At 48.3% G+C, this 23436-nt stretch overlaps 3 protein-coding genes, 1 long non-coding RNA gene and 9 other non-coding genes across 19 annotated transcripts; 3 read left to right on the top strand and 10 right to left on the bottom strand.

The window, feature by feature from the left end:
- Nucleotides 1–5: 5 nt before the first annotated feature.
- trnaa-agc (transfer RNA alanine (anticodon AGC)) lies at nucleotides 6–78 on the bottom strand. Its single transcript has one exon. It is a non-coding gene; the product is annotated as a tRNA-Ala (tRNA).
- A 348-nt stretch (nucleotides 79–426) lies between these two features.
- On the bottom strand, nucleotides 427–499 carry trnaa-agc (transfer RNA alanine (anticodon AGC)). Its single transcript has one exon. It is a non-coding gene; the product is annotated as a tRNA-Ala (tRNA).
- Nucleotides 500–1417: 918 nt separating this feature from the next.
- Nucleotides 1418–1490, bottom strand: trnaa-ugc (transfer RNA alanine (anticodon UGC)). The gene has a single exon. It is a non-coding gene; the product is annotated as a tRNA-Ala (tRNA).
- A 66-nt stretch (nucleotides 1491–1556) lies between these two features.
- trnaa-agc (transfer RNA alanine (anticodon AGC)) lies at nucleotides 1557–1629 on the bottom strand. Its single transcript has one exon. It is a non-coding gene; the product is annotated as a tRNA-Ala (tRNA).
- A 358-nt stretch (nucleotides 1630–1987) lies between these two features.
- Nucleotides 1988–2060, bottom strand: trnaa-agc (transfer RNA alanine (anticodon AGC)). Its single transcript has one exon. It is a non-coding gene; the product is annotated as a tRNA-Ala (tRNA).
- Nucleotides 2061–2557: 497 nt separating this feature from the next.
- Nucleotides 2558–2630, bottom strand: trnaa-agc (transfer RNA alanine (anticodon AGC)). The gene has a single exon. It is a non-coding gene; the product is annotated as a tRNA-Ala (tRNA).
- Nucleotides 2631–3117: 487 nt separating this feature from the next.
- Nucleotides 3118–3190, bottom strand: trnaa-ugc (transfer RNA alanine (anticodon UGC)). The gene has a single exon. It is a non-coding gene; the product is annotated as a tRNA-Ala (tRNA).
- Nucleotides 3191–3256: 66 nt separating this feature from the next.
- Nucleotides 3257–3329, bottom strand: trnaa-agc (transfer RNA alanine (anticodon AGC)). The gene has a single exon. It is a non-coding gene; the product is annotated as a tRNA-Ala (tRNA).
- Nucleotides 3330–3687: 358 nt separating this feature from the next.
- trnaa-ugc (transfer RNA alanine (anticodon UGC)) lies at nucleotides 3688–3760 on the bottom strand. Its single transcript has one exon. It is a non-coding gene; the product is annotated as a tRNA-Ala (tRNA).
- Nucleotides 3761–7517: 3757 nt separating this feature from the next.
- On the bottom strand, nucleotides 7518–9700 carry LOC127602785 (uncharacterized). The gene is made up of 2 exons (XR_007962859.1): nucleotides 8827–9700; nucleotides 7518–7807 (listed from the first exon to the last, which is right to left on the bottom strand). It is a non-coding gene; the product is annotated as an uncharacterized LOC127602785 (long non-coding RNA).
- Nucleotides 9701–10159: 459 nt separating this feature from the next.
- On the top strand, nucleotides 10160–10869 carry LOC127602099 (golgin subfamily A member 6-like protein 6). The gene is made up of 3 exons (XM_052067951.1): nucleotides 10160–10292; nucleotides 10390–10513; nucleotides 10599–10869. The coding sequence occupies exons 1-3, from the start codon at nucleotides 10160–10162 to the stop codon at nucleotides 10867–10869; spliced, it is 528 nt and encodes a 175-aa protein (XP_051923911.1).
- A 3494-nt stretch (nucleotides 10870–14363) lies between these two features.
- gstt1a (glutathione S-transferase theta 1a) lies at nucleotides 14364–17975 on the top strand. The gene is made up of 5 exons (XM_052069097.1): nucleotides 14364–14516; nucleotides 14609–14696; nucleotides 15510–15666; nucleotides 16239–16415; nucleotides 17452–17975. Exons 1-5 carry the CDS (start codon nucleotides 14411–14413, stop codon nucleotides 17650–17652), a joined length of 729 nt encoding a protein of 242 aa, XP_051925057.1. The 5' UTR covers nucleotides 14364–14410; the 3' UTR covers nucleotides 17653–17975.
- Nucleotides 17976–18082: 107 nt separating this feature from the next.
- Nucleotides 18083–23353, top strand: p2rx7 (purinergic receptor P2X, ligand-gated ion channel, 7). Of its 7 annotated transcripts, none has more exons than XM_052068964.1 (13): nucleotides 18083–18649; nucleotides 18792–18896; nucleotides 19180–19251; nucleotides 19336–19408; nucleotides 19539–19635; nucleotides 19875–19955; nucleotides 20037–20172; nucleotides 21052–21188; nucleotides 21252–21342; nucleotides 21420–21485; nucleotides 22277–22381; nucleotides 22465–22572; nucleotides 22783–23353. In XM_052068964.1, exons 1-13 carry the CDS (start codon nucleotides 18560–18562, stop codon nucleotides 23236–23238), a joined length of 1617 nt encoding a protein of 538 aa, XP_051924924.1. In that variant the 5' UTR covers nucleotides 18083–18559; the 3' UTR covers nucleotides 23239–23353. The 7 variants fall into 7 exon arrangements, with proteins under 7 accessions (XP_051924924.1, XP_051924923.1, XP_051924922.1 ...); XM_052068963.1 differs by having other exon boundaries at nucleotides 18083–18666; nucleotides 18749–18896; nucleotides 19225–19251; XM_052068962.1 differs by having other exon boundaries at nucleotides 18083–18666; nucleotides 18749–18896.
- The last annotated feature ends 83 nt before the right edge of the window (nucleotides 23354–23436 follow it).

The following is a 23436-nucleotide window of genomic DNA, read 5'->3' as shown; positions in this document are numbered from 1 at the left end:
CTAAATGGAGAATGCGGGCGTCGATCCCGCTGCCTCTCGCATGCTAAGCGAGCGCTCTACCATTTGAGCTAATTCCCCTGTGCTTATGAAGAAACAGTGTCTGTAAAAATATCATTAACACCCAGAAAGCCAAATGGAGAATGCGGGCGTCGATCCCGCTACCTCTCGCATGCGAAGCAAGCGCTCTACCATTTGAGCTAATTCCCCTGTGCTCAGCAAGAAACAGTGACAGTGGCAAAAAAAGTAAATATCATCAACCACACGAAAGCCGTGAAGAAAAAGCCAAATGGAGAATGCGGGCATCGATCCCACTACCTCTCGCATGCAAAGCAAGCGCTCTACCATTTGAGCTAATTCCCCTGTGCTAATCAAGAAACAGTGTCTGTAAAAATATCATTTAATATCATTAACACCCAGAAAGCCAAATGGAGAATGCGGGCGTCGATCCCGCTGCCTCTCGCATGCTAAGCGAGCGCTCTACCATTTGAGCTAATTCCCCTGTGCTTATCAAGAAACAGTGTCAGTGAAAATATCATTTAATATCATTAACACGCAGAAAGCTAAATGGAGAATGCGGGCGTCGATCCCGCTCCCTCTCGCATGCGAAGCAAGCGCTCTACCATTTGAGCTAATTCCCCTGTGCTCAGCAAGAAACAGTGACAGTGGCAAAAAAAGTAAATATCATCAACCACACGCAAGCCGTGAAGAAAAAGCCAAATGGAGAATGCGGGCATCGATCCCACTACCTCTCGCATGCAAAGCAAGCGCTCTACCATTTGAGCTAATTCCCCTGTGCTTATGAAGAAACAGTGTCTGTAAAAATATCATTTAATATCATTAACACCCAGAAAGCCAAATGGAGAATGCTGGCGTTGATCCCGCTGCCTCTCGCATGCTAAGCGAGCGCTCTACCATTTGAGCTAATTCCCCTGTGCTTATCAAGAAACAGTGTCAGTGAAAATATCATTTAATATCATTAACACGCAGAAAGCTAAATGGAGAATGCGGGCGTCGATCCCGCTACCTCTCGCATGCGAAGCAAGCGCTCTACCATTTGAGCTAATTCCCCTGTGCTCAGCAAGAAACAGTGACAGTGGCAAAAAAAGTAAATATCATCAACCACACGAAAGCCGTGAAGAAAAAGCCAAATGGAGAATGCGGGCATCGATCCCACTACCTCTCGCATGCAAAGCAAGCGCTCTACCATTTGAGCTAATTCCCCTGTGCTTATGAAGAAACAGTGTCTGTAAAAATATCATTTAATATCATTAACACCCAGAAAGCCAAATGGAGAATGCGGGCGTCGATCCCGCTGCCTCTCGCATGCTAAGCAAGCGCTCTACCATTTGAGCTAATTCCCCTGTGCTTATGAAGAAACAGTGTCTGTAAAAATATCATTAACACCCAGAAAGCCAAATGGAGAATGCGGGCGTCGATCCCGCTGCCTCTCGCATGCAAAGCGAGCGCTCTACCATTTGAGCTAATTCCCCTGTGCTTATCAAGAAACAGTGTCAGTGAAAATATCATTTAATATCATTAACACGCAGAAAGCTAAATGGAGAATGCGGGCGTCGATCCCGCTGCCTCTCGCATGCTAAGCGAGCGCTCTACCATTTGAGCTAATTCCCCTGTGCTTATCAAGAAACAGTGTCAGTGAAAATATCATTTAATATCATTAACACGCAGAAAGCTAAATGGAGAATGCGGGCGTCGATCCCGCTACCTCTCGCATGCGAAGCAAGCGCTCTACCATTTGAGCTAATTCCCCTGTGCTCCGCAAGAAACAGTGACAGTGGCAAAAAAAGTAAATATCATCAACCACACGAAAGCCGTGAAGAAAAAGCCAAATGGAGAATGCGGGCATCGATCCCACTACCTCTCGCATGCAAAGCAAGCGCTCTACCATTTGAGCTAATTCCCCTGTGCTAATCAAGAAACAGTGTCTGTAAAAATATCATTTAATATCATTAACACCCAGAAAGCCAAATGGAGAATGCGGGCGTCGATCCCGCTGCCTCTCGCATGCTAAGCGAGCGCTCTACCATTTGAGCTAATTCCCCTGTGCTTATCAAGAAACAGTGTCAGTGAAAATATCATTTAATATCATTAACACGCAGAAAGCTAAATGGAGAATGCGGGCGTCGATCCCGCTCCCTCTCGCATGCGAAGCAAGCGCTCTACCATTTGAGCTAATTCCCCTGTGCGCAGCAAGAAACAGTGACAGTGGCAAAAAAAGTAAATATCATCAACCACACGCAAGCCGTGAAGAAAAAGCCAAATGGAGAATGCGGGCATCGATCCCACTACCTCTCGCATGCAAAGCAAGCGCTCTACCATTTGAGCTAATTCCCCTGTGCTTATCAAGAAACAGTGTCAGTGAAAATATCATTTAATATCATTAACACGCAGAAAGCTAAATGGAGAATGCGGGCGTCGATCCCGCTACCTCTCGCATGCGAAGCAAGCGCTCTACCATTTGAGCTAATTCCCCTGTGCTTATGAAGAAACAGTGTCTGTAAAAATATCATTTAATATCATTAACACCCAGAAAGCCAAATGGAGAATGCGGGCGTTGATCCCGCTGCCTCTCGCATGCTAAGCGAGCGCTCTACCATTTGAGCTAATTCCCCTGTGCTTATCAAGAAACAGTGTCAGTGAAAATATCATTTAATATCATTAACACGCAGAAAGCTAAATGGAGAATGCGGGCGTCGATCCCGCTACCTCTCGCATGCGAAGCAAGCGCTCTACCATTTGAGCTAATTCCCCTGTGCTCAGCAAGAAACAGTGACAGTGGCAAAAAAAGTAAATATCATCAACCACACGAAAGCCGTGAAGAAAAAGCCAAATGGAGAATGCGGGCATCGATCCCACTACCTCTCGCATGCAAAGCAAGCGCTCTACCATTTGAGCTAATTCCCCTGTGCTTATGAAGAAACAGTGTCTGTAAAAATATCATTTAATATCATTAACACCCAGAAAGCCAAATGGAGAATGCGGGCGTCGATCCCGCTGCCTCTCGCATGCTAAGCAAGCGCTCTACCATTTGAGCTAATTCCCCTGTGCTTATGAAGAAACAGTGTCTGTAAAAATATCATTAACACCCAGAAAGCCAAATGGAGAATGCGGGCGTCGATCCCGCTGCCTCTCGCATGCAAAGCGAGCGCTCTACCATTTGAGCTAATTCCCCTGTGCTTATCAAGAAACAGTGTCAGTGAAAATATCATTTAATATCATTAACACGCAGAAAGCTAAATGGAGAATGCGGGCGTCGATCCCGCTGCCTCTCGCATGCTAAGCGAGCGCTCTACCATTTGAGCTAATTCCCCTGTGCTTATCAAGAAACAGTGTCAGTGAAAATATCATTTAATATCATTAACACGCAGAAAGCTAAATGGAGAATGCGGGCGTCGATCCCGCTACCTCTCGCATGCGAAGCAAGCGCTCTACCATTTGAGCTAATTCCCCTGTGCTCCGCAAGAAACAGTGACAGTGGCAAAAAAAGTAAATATCATCAACCACACGAAAGCCGTGAAGAAAAAGCCAAATGGAGAATGCGGGCATCGATCCCACTACCTCTCGCATGCAAAGCAAGCGCTCTACCATTTGAGCTAATTCCCCTGTGCTAATCAAGAAACAGTGTCTGTAAAAATATCATTTAATATCATTAACACCCAGAAAGCCAAATGGAGAATGCGGGCGTCGATCCCGCTGCCTCTCGCATGCAAAGCGAGCGCTCTACCATTTGAGCTAATTCCCCTGTGCTTATCAAGAAACAGTGTCAGTGAAAATATCATTTCATATCATCAACCAGATTTCACGTTTTTTAATACCAGAAGCAATCCAAGAATCAACCAGGCGTCGCACTTCGACTGGTGCTGTTCACTCAGGTGCTCCTTTTTTATGTCAAGCAATAAACACTGTCATCTTACATGAATGTTCTGTACCTGGAGGACTCGTGCATACATGGAGGCAAACTTTCACTCGTGCTGAGCTTGCCTCACCGCCCCCCCCCCCTATAAAAAAAGAAAAACACAACAACAAAAACCAAAAGTGACTCATTCGAGTGACACTTGAGGCTCAACCGTCGCGTCGCGGAGGGATCATGATGAAGAGCGTGAGTGCGGCGCCTGGGCTGTGGGAGGCACTCAAAAGCACGCAAACAAAAGGAGGAAGTCAACAAAATTCCAAAACACACACACGCACACACGCGCAGGCACGCACGCGCACACCACACAAACAAAAGCAGCTCCACGTGCACGCGCGCCTACTCCAACACCACGACAAGTGCGAAAGGAAGCAAGCCGTGTCCAAAGAACGCACAAACAGCAGCAGCTCACCGGCGAGGCATTGTGGCGGCGGCGGTGGTGGTGGCGGCCGGCGGCGGCGGCGGCGGCGGCGCGCGCGCACTCGGCGAGCGTGAGGATGAGGAGGCACCGGCACAGGAGGCCGCCGGACGCGTGTGCGCTCGTCCGCATCTCGGCCAGCTGCTGCTGCTGCTGCTGCTGCTGCTGCTGCTGCTGCTGCTGCTGCTCGTCGTGACGCGCGCCTGCCCGCTGCTCCGAGTCGTCGGCACCCAACTTCCTCCGCTTTAAATACCGCCTCGACGCTTCTTTGTTCACCGCGGGCCACCGTACGTACACACACGCACACTCACAAGCACTTTTCTTGGTCGGCACCACGTGACGGTTAACCCCCTGCGTGCCAAACGCGCGACGGCACTTTTGTCTCAAGCCAAAATATATATATATATAGAGAGAGGGGTGGGGGTGGGGGTTACACGGAGATATTTGGAGGATGGGGCTAAAAATGACTTCCGGCTGTCCCTGAAGGCAACATTTAACTTGACTGACAGATAAAACGTGACCACGGGGAAAACTGACATTTCAGACTCCCCTTTTCAGGGTTTTCTCCAAAAGTTTCTGGACCTCTCAAAAAAATCCACCCCTCACATGTGGGATCTTCTTTTGGCCCCAACAAATTGCCCCCAGGGCTGAATTAAGACAATATATTTCCACAGTGAAAATGAAAGTTACAAGTTCCAGCTGAAGTTCCAGGAACCTTTGGTTGTATTGCCACTGTGCTGGAGGCTGTTAAATGTCCCCAGTGTGGGACAAATAAAGGATATCTTAATCTTAGATTTGGTACTTTTAGTTCATGGAACAGAAATGCTTGTGAATGTGTGAAGATGTAATACGTCCATAGATATGTGTGTGTGTGTGTGTGTGTGTGTGTGTGTGTGTCTCGATAGAGAAGCCGACATCAATCACTTCTTGATGTGAGTAAGCAGCATGATCCCGTTTCCATAAGGGGAACTTTTATTTTTGCAGCTGGGACATAAAAGTGGGGCTCGGGGGCCAGGGGGGGGGGGGACTCGGGTAGGGGGTTGCAAGCGGGGCCTTTGTGACCACATCGTGCGGTGGAAGGGTTGTGAATCACATTGAAATCATTCATGTAATTACAAGAGCGAGCACGCGGGCGCTCGTCTTTCATGAGCGCGCTTGAAAAGGAACCGTTGATAAAAAAAAAAAAAAGTGATTCATATCGCACCGCACTGCTCAGTCTCAGGACGTAAACACACACACACATGCACGGCACACATGGCTTCCACTCCTTTTTTTTTTTTTTTCTCCCAAACGAGGCCATGGAAGCGTTCCAGCACGCGACAGAGGATCTCAATTAAGAGAAGAAGGCAGCAACCTTGGCGCCGGGTTGCGAGGGGCCGCCATCTGGAAGGACGTGACCCGGACTCGCGACTGGGAAGGCGCGACGAGAGGACGCAACACAGATCCCCTTGCAAAGGAAATGCAAACAGATCGACAAAGCCGCATGGACAAATGCGACAAGAAAAAAAATAAGGGTTGAGAAGCCCTTATTGGAAAGAGACACGGGCCACGTTCTGGGGCGCTAGCTTAGCTTAGCTTAGCGCCAAACGCATTCTAAGGGTGCGCATTGTGGAGTTTTCCTTCTTTTGGTATTTTGCTCAACTTTGCACCGGTAGCATTGGGTTGAATTGGGCGTTTGCGCCGCTGTGGGACGCGGTCAGGTCCATCAATTTGACAGGAGACTCAATTCTGGTAGGGGGGGGGGGGTGCGCAATCATGAACAAAACACCCAAGCTGCAGCTGCTGTTGACAGTTCCGCGCACGTCCGACCTTGCTCCTGTTTAGTCTTCCGTACTTAATCTCTTCCCGACCACTTTCCCAGAAAGGTGGCTCCGCCCCTCAACTGCCGCGCAGCATTTTTTGATTATAAATGCGATGAAGCTTTATATTTCTATTAAAAGCGTTCTTCATTGCAAGCATAATCAATGCATCAATCATAATATGCAAATGTATAACTAAAAACACGGAAGTACACAAAACGCTGACGTGGCGGAGAAAAAAAAAATACTCATCCAATTTTGGGGTGTTTTTTATTTTTCAATGCTGGCCGTCATATTTTGTTCATGTTTTCCATTGCGGGCTGAATAAAGGAGCAACTTATCTTACATCGGAGGCCCGAAGCGACCCGCATCCGCTTCCGGGATGGCAATACAATCGCGTCAATGATAACATGATGACGTCACACAAATGGCAAAAAAAAATGAAAAAAGAGAAATAAAGTTGCTTGGGCTACTTTTATTTCTAACGTCGACATTATCTTTGTCAAGTCAAGTCAAGAGTATTTCTGGAGCACTTTCTTACAGCCATCGCTGCATCCAAAGTGCTGTACATGGAGCGATTTAACATACACAATAAACAGTAAGACGAATCGGTAATAAAGGCGGTAGAAAGCACCAAGCAGTAAAATCAAGAACAAATCAAAGTCATGCTGAGTCGAACGCCAAAGAATACAAGTGAGTTTTGAGGAGGGCTTTAAAGATGGGCAGCGAGGACGCTTGCCGAATGTTCAGTGGGAGCTCATTCCAGAGAGAGGGACCAGCAGAGGCCCCAGAATTGAGCCCTGTGGAACACCACATGACAGGGGAGCAGCCAAGGCTGACTTTGAGGTGTACAATCTCAACTGTGGCGGACGTTCAAGGATTTTGGAGCAATAAGTCCGGAAGACAAACATTGGCGGGGACAAGGATGTTGAGATGCTCATGCTAGCCGCTAACGGGCAAGTGTGAGTAAAAGCCATCCTCGCAAAGACGGCGAGTGCGTTTGCCACTTTTGTTTGACGTGACCATTTTAGCCATTTTGACCGAGGCGATTGAAATCGGGCCAAATTTGAACCACCTGCACTCAACAGATGGAAGTTCTGAAGTGTTCCATCGATGGAAACGCGGCATCGGTGTGATGTCTCGCCATGAAACTCAAAAACTCCAATCAAAGGTTCGCTGGTGTTTGTGGGTGGTCCTGGAGCACGACGGAAGGTCGCCAAAGGTCACGTGTCCGCTGATTATGCGATGTGGTAATCTATTCCTATGTCCTATGAGATCAATCACGGCAGCGGCGGCAGAATCATGCTTCCTATTTTCTTATTTTTTTTGTTGATGTCAGCCTTGGTTGAATTTTTTTGTTTCTCCAAACATTCAAACTAAGAGCATGTGTGCGTCTTAATAAGAAGCAGATGCCAGGACCTGCGGTTGCGCGCGTGGAGGCATTAAACAGTATCCTCGGCTTCCGACGGGGGGCCCCCCCGTTTGAGTGCTCGCCATTCGCGCGGGAGCTAATGAGGTGACGGCGTCAAATTTGAGACATCAAAGGAACGTCACGTACTTCCTGATGGTCACGCTGTGGTCAGCGGCAGGGGGGGCTTTTCTGCAGGCCATCTTGAAAATCGGAGCTTCGTAAGAAGAGCCGCTCTTGATTCGCCAAGTTTCCTTCACACAAAACCAAGAAAAGTGGGACAGTCATTAAAACTATAGCAAGGTTCTTACGTTGCGTATATTGTAGCATTTATTTATTTAAGATAAGATTTTTTTCCCACACTGGGGAAATTTACAGCCTCCAGCAGCAAGAATGTAGGTAGAAAGAAGAAAGAAGAAGTTTTTATATGTTTTTTTTTACAGCAGAAAGGCAAGGTCAGATCTACAGGAAGACATGCTGTGTAATTCACAGCAAGAAGAGGCGGAGAAGGTCCCCTGCTAAACTGGAGTCATGCTAACACTTAATGTTTATGCTACAGAAATACTCTGTTCGCTGCTAGCACTTCTCTCCCATATAACCGGCTCAGTGCGTAAACTGTATATTGTACGCAAAAAAACTGTGCAGATCTCAAAGCCAAAACGATGGAACACCATCATCTGCAGGGATTTGGGTTCACTCATAAGAATGCTATCAAAAAAAAAATCACGATTCGTTCGTGGTCTTTCCCAGGAAAATAATAACAAAAGCACGCGTGGTCATCCACAAGCGGCAAGGCTTTCAATCCCATATGTTGAGCAAATTTCACGATGAAACTCCGATTATTTGTGTTGGAAATAAGCGCGTGGCGGCCCGCGCATGCTGTTACGCAGCCTGGGTTCACGCAGGGCGGCCTACAAGATGGCGCCTGTCGAGCGAGTTGGCCAGACTCTCATTATACGTACGGCGCTGGGTAACATTGACGTTGACCATGTTTTGTCACCATCTTTGAGAATGTATAAAAAGTGAACTAAAAACATGAATAAACACAGGGATGGGTAAATAAGTTCTGCACACACACATGACATCTTGTCGTCACTCTCAGGGAGATAAAATGGCTGCCAGTTACTGATAAGATCCACACGTAACTGTGAATTGACAACATTTGACTTGATTTGTGCTAGGGAATAATCGACAGTATAAGATAAGATTGTAGCCAATATAGTTAGTTCTATTTGTCACGTTAATAATGATTAATTCCGTGTGTGACTTACACCAACTTTCCGCCCTTATCTCGGCTCCTCCGCAATCAGGAACTTCCGGTCTCAAACAAGCCCTTACAAAGCCATCGAGAAGAGCGAGAACGCCATCTAGTGGCCGTTAGAACCAGTGCAAACAAACCACGTTGACAAAGGAGAACTCTGCCTGTGACGTCTCGTCTCTTGTTCAAAGCAGTGACGCGACGTTCCGGTCCGACGCGGGGGTCTTGGTGGTGGTGGGGGGACCGGCATTTGAATTGGATTTAAACATGCGTACGAGCCGAATGTCTGGTCAAAGTTGAGGTTTTTCGAGAGGTGCCAAAAGGCAGCACCGCTCAGCTCCCCTACCTGCTTGTCACATCCTGAGTTTTCATTTCAGACAACAATCAATTTTTAAGACAGTTAATCAAATAAATAAAAAAAAATCAATAAACTATTAACCATGGCGGCCGAAATCACCGAGCTTTTGGACGGGGACAAGTTGTTCCTAACACAAATACGATATTTGGAGGAGCAGCTGGAAAAGTAAGATCATTCATAGACAACAATGCTAGCTTGCGCGGTAGCCTGTGAGCTTTTCTGTGGGGCGTTTAAACAGAAAAAAAAATTTAAATTAAGCAACGTAGCTTCTATTTGGGCTTGAAAGGTTGTTAAATGTTAATAATAAAATTATTTTTTTCTTCTAAGTAAATGAATTGGAGTTGAGAAAAATATTTCCCTCGTTTGGATTTGACAGTGGAGAAACACACAAACATCTGGATTATGATTCGGTCACTGGTTTAGACCGTAACATGTCAGAAAATGGATCCCTCGCGGAATAGAGCAGGTTCTTGTCAACTCGCTCGAACCAAAAGATGCATCAGTGGGATACTCGTAAAGGCTTGACAAGGAAATGATCCGTGAGGGAAAAGGTCGGAATCCGGGGCGCAGATTGAACAAGTACACGGGAAGTACACGGGAGAACGCCCTTGAAGTAGACCGTACTCTGCGTTGCTCACGTGTTTCACAACCGTCGAAGTACATTTGGTTGTTAGCGTGCAGTAGTAGGTGTGTTTATTTCCCTTGTGCAAGGTCGCGCTTATCGTGAATAACTGTTGAGACACTTTACACATGATTGAGCGTGCAGTGGATTTGCCGGGACTTTGACCCAAAAAAATTTTGACCCAAAACCCCCCCCCCAACAAATTTAAGCTAACTACCCCTTTTTCTGCCAGTTGTCAGAACAAATGCGAAGAGCTGGAGAACCAGGTGCAGGACCTGCTGTACGAGCAACGGGTGCTCCGCAAGGACAAGGCGGACGTGACGCGCTACCTGAAACGCACGCTGGATGCCAAGGACAAGAAGGTGGAGATGCTGATGGAGCAGGTGGAGAGCCAGCAGGAGGCGGCGGAGCGGCAAAAGGAGAGCATGGAGCAGCTGGAGGCCACGGTGGCGCAGTTGGAGGCACACATACAGGAGCTCAATGGGGAAATCAGCATGCAAGGTGAGAACGCGATGAGAGCCACTCGGCACCGACCACGTCCAAACCGCAGAGTCTCGTCCAAGTGACATGTCGGGTATCTTTGCGTCCTTCTTGTCAGTGGGCAAGCTGGAAGCTCAGGCCGGGCAGCTGGTGGCTCTGGAGGAGAAGCTGGTAAAGCAGAAGCAGGACCAGGAGGCGACCGTCCGCCGCCTGAGGGAGGAAGCGGAGCGAGACAAGACCAAGTAAGCCCTCCTTCCTTCATCCCCTTCCTCCCTCGAGCCTCCCGCGTCACCCCAGGGCGGAACGTGAACCTTGTTGTCCCGGCAGCATGATCGCGGAGACCATGAGGAACATGGAGGTGGTGTTTGAGGACAAGATGGGCAAGGTGCTGCAGCAAGAGCGGGAGCAGAACAGCGAGAAGATGCATCAGCTGCAAAACATGCTGGGAGAAAACATGACCCTGTGGCAGGAGAAGGACGTGATGCAGAAGCGAGAGCTGGAGCTCTACTGCGAGGTCAGCCGACTCCAGGAGGAGCTCGTCAAGAAGCCCAGACGCAAGCTCATCCGCAGGAAGGTCAGGACATACACGTGCACATGATCTTCTCTTGAGCCCGCGTCTCACTGCGGGGCCAGCGAACCTTTGCTAGTCTTTAGACCGAGTCCCTTGCCGCTTCTCTCGGGACTGCAATCACTACTTTGGTCAAGAAGCTTCTTTCGGGACTACAAGGTCACCTTGACCGGTGACTCGTGCCTTCACTCGGCTCGCCAACCTTCTGTCGGGGGTTCTCCCGATGAGAATCCTTTCCCATGACTGGAACCTTCGCTGGGGACCGAAAGCTTCTCCGTGGACTGGAATCTATCCTTGGCGTGAAAACCTATCATGACCAAAATCTTTTCCCTGGACTGAAACCACCTCAGTTGACCAGAACCTTCTTTCAAGGCTAGAACATTCTCTTGAGACTCCAGCCCTTTGTTTGGTTCTCAATCCTTCTCTTGGGATGAGAATTTCCTCTCAGAACCCTGTCCGGTAACGAGTACCATCTCTTGAGACCAGAACCTTCACTTGAGACTCCAACCTTCTGTCGAGACTAGAAGTTTGCCTTGTTGAGTAGAACCTTCATTCGGGACGAGAGCCCCTTCAGGACTGGAAGCTTTTCTTGGGACCGCAATCTGTATTTGAAGCGAGAACCGTATGTCAGGACTTGAACCTTCTTGAAATCTTCTTGTGACAAGTACTTTCTCTCAAGACGGCAACTTCCCGGGACTATGACCGTACCTTGTGACTGGAAGCTTCTCCGGGGACTGGAAACCTCATTCTGATGAGAACCTTCCTCCAGGGTTACAGCTTTTTTTTCCTTCGGACTACAATTTCACTTGGGCCTCAAACCTTATTATCTTTTGCCTAGAAGCAGCTTTGGAGACTGAAATCTCGGTTCGAAAAACTTCTCTCAGGACTGGACTGTTCTCTCAGGACGGGCACCTTCTCCCGGTCTCTCACTTCTCTTGTGTCGAGAACCGTTTCTTGAGGCCGGAAGTGTCTCTCAGGAGTGGAAGCTTCTTTGGGGATGAGAGTGTTGCTTTGGGACTCACGGTTTCTCTTGAGATGACAATTTTCCATGGGGACGAGACCGTTCTCTCAGGACTGATGCCTTCTCGGGACTTGAACCTTCTTTCTTGACTACAACCATAACTGGGGACCAGACCCTTTACTCGGGACCGGACTTTCTCAGAAATGAGAAGCGTTTGAAACCTTGGCCCGGGGGGCTCGTACCTTCTCCACGTGAGACTCGAAGCTTATCTCAGGACAAGGACCTCCCTCCTTGGAACTGAAAACGATCACTGTTTAGTTTTTTGGCCTGTTTTTTGGCGTGGATATCGTTGTTCATGTCATGTCATTGTTCTCCTTCACAGTGATCGATCGGCTCCGTACGCTCTCCTTGTGAACTCCTAAAATGAAGCCGTGGAGACAACGCTGGGAAAGAACTGCGCACGTGTTTTCTCACCGTCCCTCCGACTCTTCTGTGTCACTGTCCCTGACAAACGACCAAACTGTCATGAAACGACCTCATAAACTGGCGTGGAAAAACGACATAATCGATGATAAAAGCACAGAAACTCAAAATGCGGGAGTTCATCCAAACTACAAAACTATCACGCGGCATGTTTTTAAAAAAAAAATGGCGGAAAGTACGGCGCAAACCACAGAAATCGAAAACTCAACGACAGACGATCACAGATGACGCGAACTGTTGTGCCGAAGACAAACGACATAACTCGCAATCAAACGACATTTGTTGTCTTTCCAACTAGACAAACGAGCAACAATCTCAACATACAATCTGCGTCATCAAGTCACAAATATTACATAAAGCCCTTCAAAACACAGATAGGATATTTGTTCCATGTACAACACTTTCTAAATATATATATTTAAATATAATATGTAGAAACCACCAAATGTCATGTACACAGAAGCAATCTGCCTTGACTACCGTACAACTTGCAAAAGTACACAAAGTACCACACCCCATACAAGAGAAGACCACACAAAGTCCATCACGCGAGCCGCACTCACTGCTGAAATGCAGAAAAAATTCCTTACAAACACGGACTAACTCGGTGTCGAAAGATTCCGGCTGAGATTCCGGCTGAGACACGGACACAGAATCCGGAATGTTCCGGAAATGATGAGCAGTCAGGAATTGAATTGATAAGACCGCCAATCAGCTTCCCATAAGCAAACAAACAACCAGGCAACTTTGTAGGACGAGACCTACCGGACGGCAGCGGCATGACAGGCCACGTCACTGACATAACATTAGATGGCGCCGAATGTCATCACGTGGAATGAGAGAAAGCAACCTGGCAATGAGAACATGACCAACAAGACCTGATGACAAACGACGTAACAGAAAATGCAGCTGCTTTGACTGGTAGGTAACTAAACGGAGGGCCACAACGGCGCAGCCCGCCCTCTGTTAGATCCCCCGGCCAGCCAAAATGCCTTACATGTCACAAGCTGACACGCTAAATGAGACAAACCGCACCAAAGGACACCCAAGGCATCATTCATGACGCTTCACTTTTTGACCCAATGCTGGAGAAGCCCACCTTCACGGACCACCAATGGCAGGTTCCAGAAGGCGGCCCGGCGCCCGCTCCCTGAAACGCAACGTCGTGACCCCCCCCGTCTTTGACTTCCCTGGAGAATCACAAGTATTTCCTCCACAAACGGCTCGTCCGTCCTCCTTTTTCCTCTTTTGCACTCTCGACCCAGTGCGCAATCTGATCGATGTCTCCGGGGGGGCTTTTCACAACACGGTTGTTAACTGGAAACACATGTCAGCGCTCCGCCTGCTGCTGAGTGAGACTTTTCCAGCTTGAAAATGTGCAAAAAAACATGCATCTGAAAGTGAAAGGTGGCGTTTTGATGTAAGGTATGGTCCATTAAAAAAAAAAAAAGGTGTGTAATGACAAGTGTGTGTTTTGAGCATATTAGATAGCCGGAAAAACCAGACAGGTCGCAGCGGTCTGGTAAGAAACCAGGGCTCGGCAACTGGTAAGAAACCAGGGCTCGGCAATTGTTGACACTCAAAAGAGCCACTTTGAGACGACGCTGGTAGCTGCAAACACTGAAAAATGATGCTAGCCTTTCTCTCTCGATATATTTAAAATGAGGCAGCAGCCCGCATCTGGCCCCCGGGGCCTTGAGTTTAATACCCGTCCCGTACCTTGTAGAAATTCTGATAAGAAATAGGTCACGTGACTACAAGGTCACGACTCCCATATCCATTTGGCACATAAACACGCGTCACATAACCCCGAGAGGGGACGGAGGCTTTTCCGTTGCCGCTCACCCTCATTGGAATGACCCCCCCACTGAACATTCGGCAAGCCCCCCTCACCGCCCAGCTTTCAAACTGGTCTCAAAAGCGATTTTTGTATTGTACGATATTTGCACCGTGTGCAGCACTTTGTAAACAGCGGCGGTTGTTGTTACCAAGTGTGAGACGATGCGGACTTCACCCCGATGAAACCTTTGGCCCGTTTCCGCCTCCAGAAAGGGGGGGGGGGGGTGGAGGGGGCGTGGCTCGCTCGTGCCACAAAAACCACAGCGCCCGTGCTGTCACTCAGTCAAGATGGAGTTGTATATGGATCTTCTCTCGCAGCCGTGCCGCTCCGTGTTCATGTTTGCCAAGTTGAACGCGATTCCCTTCGACTTCAAGATGGTCGACCTGGCCAAAGGTAAGACACACGCACACACGCACATGTTGACTTGCCGCAAAGTCACCGGCCATGCAAACAACTGTTTTGCTGTGTGTGTGTGTGCATGCAAGGGGAGCAATATGGCGAAGAGTTTGGGAAGATAAGCCCCGTACGGAAAGTTCCGGTCATGAAGGACGGCGACTTCATCCTGACGGAGAGGTAAAAGCGAGTTTTGGAATAAGCGCACGTTTTCTCAGCAGTGAGAGTGTGAGAGGAGAAAACGAGAGAGCCGTCATGTCGGACGTTAGCACCTTTCGGGCGATTAATTCAAGTCACCTGTTCATCATTTGTGAAAGGTTAGCCACTTGCAATGATGGCGACAAGGTGAGCCTGAGAATTCCCCCACTTTCAAGACAATGGTGGGCAAAATACGGCCCGCGGGCCGGATCCGGCCCGTTGGTCTTATTAATCCGGCCCGCAGAAGGTTGGGCCACAACTAAGGTTCGGTGTGAATGATTGCATTCATTTCAATTGGACTTGTAATGACAGGCATTTCACCACCAGGTGGCGCATTGACTTGAAGTTGCAGAACACGGGGTGGGGGGGGGGGGGCGGGGCAATCTTTTCGACCACCTAGCACCTCTGTATCGCTCTACTTCTACTGGTCTGATCACAACCCGTCTGCAGCGATGCGCAGGCTAAAATAGGTCAACACTTCAACAACACTTTTGTCATTTTAAAAAAAGTATATTAATACCGTACTTTCATGCTTTTGTTCTGTTGATGTTTGATATGGACTGTCAACAAATGCAGTTTTTTTTTAATGTACCGTAGCTCATGCTGACCTGGCCCTTCTCTCAAATTTTAAAAGTCAATGCGGCCCCCGAGCCAAAAAGTTTGCCCACCCCTGGTCTAAGAGGTGGCTTCGTCTTTACATTCGGAGCCACCGCTGCGCTACCACCACCACCCGCCGTGGACCTCAACGCGCTGATCAGGAAGTTGTGTGGAAGTAGCTAATGTTGCTTTTTCCAGCGTGGCCATCCTTCAGTACTTGGCTGAGAAGCACGCATCCCGCATTCCTGACCACTGGTATCCAGCCGATCTGCGGCAGCGGGCGCGGGTCAATGAGTATTTGTCCTGGCAGCAGATGAACCTGCGAGCCCACGGGTCAAAGGTTTTCCTGCTCAAGGTAGGGCGCCGCCGCTACCCGTTTAACACTTTGCTTTCTACCTCCGCTTTATATGTACGGGTATGAACCACTTCCTGTAATTCATGTCGATAAAGACGTACACGCAACAAAAACATGGAGGCGGGTCCTCACTAAACCGCAGTAAAATTGTTGTTAGCTGCAGTTAGCTTGTTTGCTAGTTTAGATAGCTGTGTGCTTTGTTGACTAGTTACTTAGGTAGGTCGCTAACAAAAAAAATACTTATTAATGTAATAAGTTAGCTATCTATTGAGTCTGTTACTAATGTCACTTAGCTAGATGGCAAATGAATCGGTCGGTTGGTTAGTTAGCGGGTTAGGTATGTACTCAAGTCATTTAGAAAACCAGGTAGTTCGCTTACATTTGTTGGGGTTTTTTTGGGTCAACATTTTTGGGGTCAAAGTCCCGGCAAATCCACTCCACGCTCAATCATGTGTAAAGTGTTACAACAGTTATTCACGATAACCGCGACCTTGCACAAGGGAAATAAACACACCTACTACTGCACCAAAAAAATCCATACAGTCCAAAGTGTGTGTGTGTGTGTGTGTCAGAACATGTACCCGCTAGTGATGGGCCAGCCGGTCCCCAAAGACAAGATGTCGTCAGTCGTGGAGGAACTGAGCCAGACCGTGGACGTGCTGGAGAAGTATTTCCTGGGTGAAAATTTGTTCCTGTGTGGCGCCTCCATCTCGTTGGCTGACCTGGTGGCCGTGGCTGAGATCATGCAGGTGACGGAGCCACAATACCGAACAACTGACCCACGCAGTAGGCTTTTGCCAGGACAATTCTATCTGCTGGATGTGGTGGGCCAGCCCTGGCACCCAGAGGAAGCAGGCTGACACCAAATGTTTTTTCTTTAGCTAACTAACTAACCAGACAGTTAAGGGACTAAGTAGTTAACCAGCTTGCTAACTAGCCCAAAGATTATCTACCCTGCGATCCAACAACAAGCTATACAGCTAGCTAGCAACTCAAGAAAGTAACTAGCTAACTAACTAACCAGACAGTTAAGGGACTAAGTAGTTAACCAGCTTGCTAACTAGCCCAAAGATTATCTACCCTGCGATCCAACAACCAGCTATACAGCTAGCTAGCAACTCAAGAAAGTAACTAGCTAACTAACTAACCAGACAGTGAAGGGACTAAGTAGTTAACCAGCTTGCTAACTAGCCCATAGATTATCTACCCTGCGATCCAACAGCAAGCTATACAGCTAGCTAGCAACTCAAGAAAGTAACTAGCTGACTCAGTAGATCACTGTCTCAATTATCTAAGTTATAAATGAACTCACTAATAACATTAGTAACTAACTAACTGACAAACCGCGTGACTGACTTGCTCTCTATCCAGTTATCTAGCCAAGTGACTTAAGTAATGAACGAAGCTTGGCTAGTTAAATTCATTAGAAACTAGTTGACTTAACGCACTGACTGACTTGCTAACTAACAACCTGACTGACTTTGTCACTAATTAGCGACGTGACATAAGTGAACACACTAACTAAATGAATAACACTTATGGTCTAGCTCACCAACTGGCTAACTAATTGACTGAATGTACAAATTAGCTAGCTAAATATGTAGCTGACTAGCTACCTAACTGTGTGACGAGGCAACTTGCTAACAAACTTGAGCAATAATCTGGCTACCTAACTTTCTAAATATCAAATGAGGTTTCCGGCGGAAATAGATTTTTCTGTTGTTCCATCTCATGTTTGTCATTGTTGTCATAGTCTTATGATTTGATATTTTGTGTTGTGTTTAGCCAGTGAGCAGTGGCGTGGACGTGTTCTCAGGGCGCCCCAAGCTGTCTGCGTGGCGCGAGCGGGTGAAGGAGGAGGTTGGCGTTGCACTCTTCGATGAGGCCAACGCCGCCATCATGACGAGCGGCGGCGTGGCTCAGTCGCTGCGCGAGGCAGGACTGCCCCAAATCTTCAAGGACAAATTCAAGAAAACTTTCTCGTGAATGTCAAAATAATAAATAAACAAACACTAATTTTTAAAAGACTTGTTATGATCATACAGTAACGATGGCACCATTTTGACTGCGCTTCAACATGTAACAGGTTTCTGTTGATTGTTACCCTGATCAGTTGTTGTTGATTTTTTTTTTATGTATAAAAATTGAATTTTGGGTTTTTTCTATGTCTGTGTCATCCAGGCCACGGTCCGGCATCTGGATTCTTGTGGTTTAATTAATTTTTGTGATATTTCTTTTTTTCCAAAAGCATTCCAAAATGGGGTAATTACGTTATTAGGCTTACAATATAATAAATGCATCTAAAATAATATGTGTCTAAGCCACTTGTTATACCTCACGAATGATCTTTGTTTTCAATATCTTTTAATCATCTGTTTGTTACGTCGTGTGGACCCGATGTGGATTGTTTTTAATGTTTGTTTTTTTTTGGTCACAACATTCGTCAAAGGAGAAGAATCTGTGCTTGGTGTTTTGTTTTGTTTTTTTTGTTTTTTTTTGGGGGGGGGGTCCCAAAAACAAAGGGAACACTTCTACAGCACAGCAGTTTACATCCACATTTAAATACTGTACAGCAGATGACACGGCCTGCAATTACATCTCAAAACCTCTAGATGCCACTGTTTTCACTTGACCATTTCATTCTTTCTCCTTTTTTTTTAAACTTTTCGCGTATTTTTGTTTTCACGATCGCAAACATTAAAACATTTCACAAAATTATTTAAAGCTCCCTCGTGTTTACGTCATACACAAAAGAACCCAACCCCTTTTTCCAAACCAACTTTTCACAGCTGCGGGTTTTCAATCAAATGAGGCCACGTGACTTGTGCAAGTGAGAACAACACAGGCGACTGTTTGATGGTTTTGGTCAAAGAAATTGGTCGGCAGCTGCAAGATGGTCGCGCTTTGCAGCTACGAGACCACCAAACTCGTCCGCATCCACAGCGTCCGGCTGGGCTCGCTCAAGTGGACGCTGAACGCAACGGTGCTGCTTTTCATATGGTGACGTCCCACTCTACTATTTCAGTCCTTTTTTTACTTGCGGGTTAACTGCCAAAATAAGTTTTGTCGTTTTTATTGTTAGCCTGGTGATGTTGTGGAACAGAAAGTATCAACAATTTGATCAGGTGGTCAGCTCCGTGACTGCCAAGGTGAAGGGTGTGGCCCACATGCAGCTGCCTGGCGAGGGGGGAGTCATCTGGGACGAGGCCGACTACAGCGGCTTCTTGCAGGTCAGAGCACAAACGTGCGTTGTGCATGATGGGTTCATTTCGTACTACGAAATTGTCCCCGGGTGTAATTATGAGGGTGAATAACACACTTTGTGTGCGTTTGGGAGCATGTCAAGACTTTGTTTGCGGCACTACTCATGATAGACATGCCGACCAAATTTCATGTTGCGAAGTTAAACTGGCTGTCGGGGGGGCCTTTTTGAACACAGACTTCATTGTTCCCATCTTTGTCGTCACCATCGCAACCTCTCTCACACACAGACACTCTCTATTGTCGTCTCAGGACAAAAACTCTTTCTTTGTGGTGACAAACATCATCATGACCAAGAGCCAGAAGCAAGGACGTTGCCCTGAGGTACGCCGTCATCATAGTGACGTGTCGTCTCGGCCACTCATCTTCACGTCATTGTCATGACAAAGTTGACATTTCGTCTCTCAGCCTCCCTCAAGTGGCCGTCGGTGTCAACATCACAGCGACTGCGAGCGAGGGGCCTGGGACCAGCGCAGTCACGGTAATTTGGTTTTTCTTCTCCGTGTGACATCATCAAAACGCTCACCTGGACCATCGCAGTCACTGTAATTTGGTTTTACTTCTCCATGTGACATCATCAAAACGCTCACCTTGTGACCACCTTCCGCTAGGGATCCAGACGGGCTCGTGCGTCAAGTTTGACGCGTTGGCCCGAACGTGTGAGGTGGTGGGCTGGTGTCCCGTCGAAGCCAAAAACAAGCCTCCAAGGTCCGCGTGGGGCAGCTTCTCCATCCTTTCTATAGCACTGCTGAATGCTACAGTGAGAAATGCGCTGCTCTCCATGTAGGCTTGCCTGGTCAATAGAAAATGCTAAGTGGACATGGTAGAGAGCATGCGGGCCAGTCATCAACATGTGGGCTAGCATGCTAAAAGAACTCGGGAGAAAGCGTTAGCCTACCGTGCTAAACGCTAGGCGTCATGGTAGTCATGCATGTGTGCACACGCAGGCCTGCTCTACTGGCATCTGCAGAGAAGTTCACAGTGCTCATCAAGAACAACATCCGCTTTCCCGCCTTCAACTTCATCAGGTGACATTCCGACGCACACTTTTTTTCCGATCAAACGGGTTTATCTGTCGCCATCACGTATGTTGTGGTCGTATCTGCTAGGAGGAACATCTTACCTGAGATGACCGAGTCGTACCTGCGCAAGTGTCGGCGCGCTAACGACTCTTTGTGTCCCATCTTCATGCTCGGAGACGTCGTCAACCGGGCTGGGGAGAACTTCTCAACCATGGCGGTGGAGGTGCGAACGGCAGTCTGGTACCATTCCGTTTTGACATCGTCACGCCGAGTATTAGCGTGTGGGCACTTCCACAGCAGTAGCATCAGCTATCGATGTGTAAAGCGTATCAACAGAGTATGTTGTATCGACATTGCCACTGCTGGTATCGACACTCTGTATCATTATCTGGCGTCGACAGTGTGAACCGGGTATCGTCCCGTCAGACTGGTATTATGTTTGCACCAGATATCAATTGGTTTGCACCAGATACCGTGTGTGTACTTCCACAGGAGTATCACCAGGTATCGATGTGTAACACGTATCAACAGAGCACATGTTGTATCGACATTGCCACTGCTGGTATCGACACTCTGTATCATTATCTGGGGTCGACAGTGTGAACCGGGTATCAACCGGTATCGTCCCGTCAGACTGGTAATATGTTTGCACCAGATATCAATTGGTATCGCCGTGTATGTTTGTAGCAACACATTTGCCCCACTGCTGGTATCGACACTCGGTATCATTTGGTACCGACGCTCCAGCCATTATCTGGGGTCGACAGTGTGAACCGGGTATCAACCGGTATTGTCCCGTCAGACTGGTATTATGTTTGCACCAGATATCAATTGGTATCGCCGTGTATGTTTGTAGCAACACATTTGCCCCACTGCTGGTATCGACACGCGGTATCATTTGGTACCGACGCTCCAGCAATCATCTGGGGTCGACAGTGTGAACCGGGTATCAACCGGTATTGTCTCGTCAGACTGGTATTATGTTTGCACCAGATATCAAGTGGTATCGCCGTGTATTTTTGTAGCAACACATTTGCCGCTGGTCCGAACAAAGTCACACACACGAGTGTTGCACACTGACCTGCACACTTGTGGTCCACAGGGGGGCGTGATAGGCATTCAGATCAAGTGGGACTGTGACTTGGATCATCTGACCAGACGCTGCCTGCCCGCCTACTCTTTCAGACGCCTGGACCAGAAAGAAAGCAACAAGACCCTCTCCCCCGGATTCAACTTCAGGTACCACTCAAGGGTCAAGTGTTCTTGGCCGTGACGATTCATGTTTGTCCAAATATTTGCCAGGTTTGCAAAGTACAGGACGGTGGATGGCGTGGAGGAGAGGACACTTTACAAAGCTTTTGGCATTCGCTTTGACATCATGGTCTTCGGACAGGTCGCGGCTGTTATTACGATACTTGTACGTTTAATATCGTCGTTGCCTGGGTTTGATAACGTACATTGTTCTTCCAGGCGGGAAAGTTCAGCTTCATTCAGCTTATTATCTACATCGGCTCCACATTGTCCTACTACGCCCTGGTAAGCTCACCTCACGCAAAGCATCACCCGATATCGACATGAATCCCACCCGGTATCAATGTTAACGACCAGCTAAAACTTGGGGTGAACCGCTTCACCCCCGGTATGACTTTGTAGCGCCACGCTCCCCCCTCGCGTCAATGCACTCGGGCCTGAATTTTACAGGTATCGACACGTTTCTACTTGGTATCGGTGTGTTCCGGCTGGTATCAAAATACCGCCCATTGTTGGTGAACCGCTTCACCCCCGGTATGACTTTGTAGCGCCACGCTCCCCCCTCGCATCAATGCACTCGGGGCCTGAATTTTACAGGTATCAACACGTTTCTACTTGGTATCGGTGTGTTCCGGCTGGTATCAAAATACCGCCCATTGTTGGTGAACCGCTTCACCCCCGGTATGACTTTGTAGCGCTACGCTCCCCCCTCGCATCAATGCACTCGGGCCTGAATTTTACAGGTATCGACACGTTTCTACTTGGTATCGGTGTGTTCCGGCTGGTATCAAAATACCGCCCATTGGTGGTGAACCGCTTCACCCCCGGTATGACTTCGTAGCGCCACGCTCCCCCCTCGCATCAATGCACTCGGGCCTGAATTTTACAGGTATCGACACGTTTCTACTTGGTATCAGTGTGTTCCGGCTGGTATCGACATACCGCCCATTGGTACACACCTGGTTTCCGTACCGCCGCATGTTACAACAAATACGACTATCAATATGTTGTTGGGCTGCATCAAAAGAAGTGCTCAACGTTTGATGCGCCAACTGTGTCGTCACCCGTCCTTGCAGACGACAATTCTGCTCGACTGGCTGATCGGAACAAGCTGCTACGTGGCTGAGGAGGGACAGAACTACTCTGAAAGGAAAGTGGAGTCCATCCCAGACAAAAAGGAGGTTAGACGTGCTTTGCGTCGTCATGTGCCACATTTCAAGCGGCGTGTTTGCATACAATTTTTGTGTCTTGGCCTGCGTTACAGTGCATCCTGTGCGTGTCGTACGTGGACGAGGACGACATCCGTCTGGTAAAAATGTCTCGTAAGAAACGGCTACAGGACGCCAAGAGCATTGGTGTTCAGGCACGACGGGTACAATTCCATTTATCATTTGTCAACGTGCTCACTTAGGTCTGTGCTCAGCATTTTCACTCCCGTTTGATACTTATGTGATATCAACTTGTGAGGACCTGGTATCAATTGATATCAGCAGATATCGCGTGGTCCCCAGACATTTTTAGCAGTTTAGCGCGTCATCCTATCAACACGTTTGCAAGCAACATCTCGTCTTTGTCCAACCAGGAGGACATAGGTCACATGACGGCAACCCTCTGCCTCCTAACCGAGCCTCGGTCCTTCCCGGCTACCTTCTCCCAACCTTGCTCCAGTCCTCCTCCGAGCTGGTGCAAGTGCGGTGGCTGCAGCGCCTCCCCCATCCCCCAGGAGGAGCTGTGCTGCCGGCGCGGCAGCGAAGGCCCCTGCGTGGCCTCGTCTGCGCTCTTCCACAAGCTCTCGCTTCAGCGCACCCTGCTGGAGGCGCTGATCCTCTACCGGGAACCCTTCACGCCGACGCCGCCCGACGGCGCCGCGCTGCGCCGCTGCGCCTACCGCCAGTACGTGGCCTGGAGGTTGGGCGAGCCGCCGGCCGACTGCCGCCCCGCCATCCCGCGCTGCTGCGTGACGAGGATCAGGGAGGCGTTCCCCAGTCCGGGTGGACGATACGGCGCGTTTGCGCTCGCCAAGCACGCGGCCACGTAACCTAAGATGAGATTCTGTCAACGGCGCTTTATTTGTGCACATTTTGATATTTGCACTAGATGTGAATAACAGAAGCAAAAGTCAACTTAAATGCAAATATAAATTACCCCCCCCCCCACACCCCCATTGTTGGCTCGTAATTGATTGTTTTGACATAAATGCGCAAAAAGTAAAATGGTGACCAAACGGGTATGTGTG

This window comes from Hippocampus zosterae, chromosome 6 (assembly GCF_025434085.1).
Source record: "Hippocampus zosterae strain Florida chromosome 6, ASM2543408v3, whole genome shotgun sequence".
NCBI classification, from domain to species: Eukaryota; Metazoa; Chordata; class Actinopteri; order Syngnathiformes; family Syngnathidae; genus Hippocampus; species Hippocampus zosterae.
The sequence above is the reverse complement of the archived record's forward strand: the minus strand, read 5'-3'. Positions and strand labels throughout refer to the sequence as shown.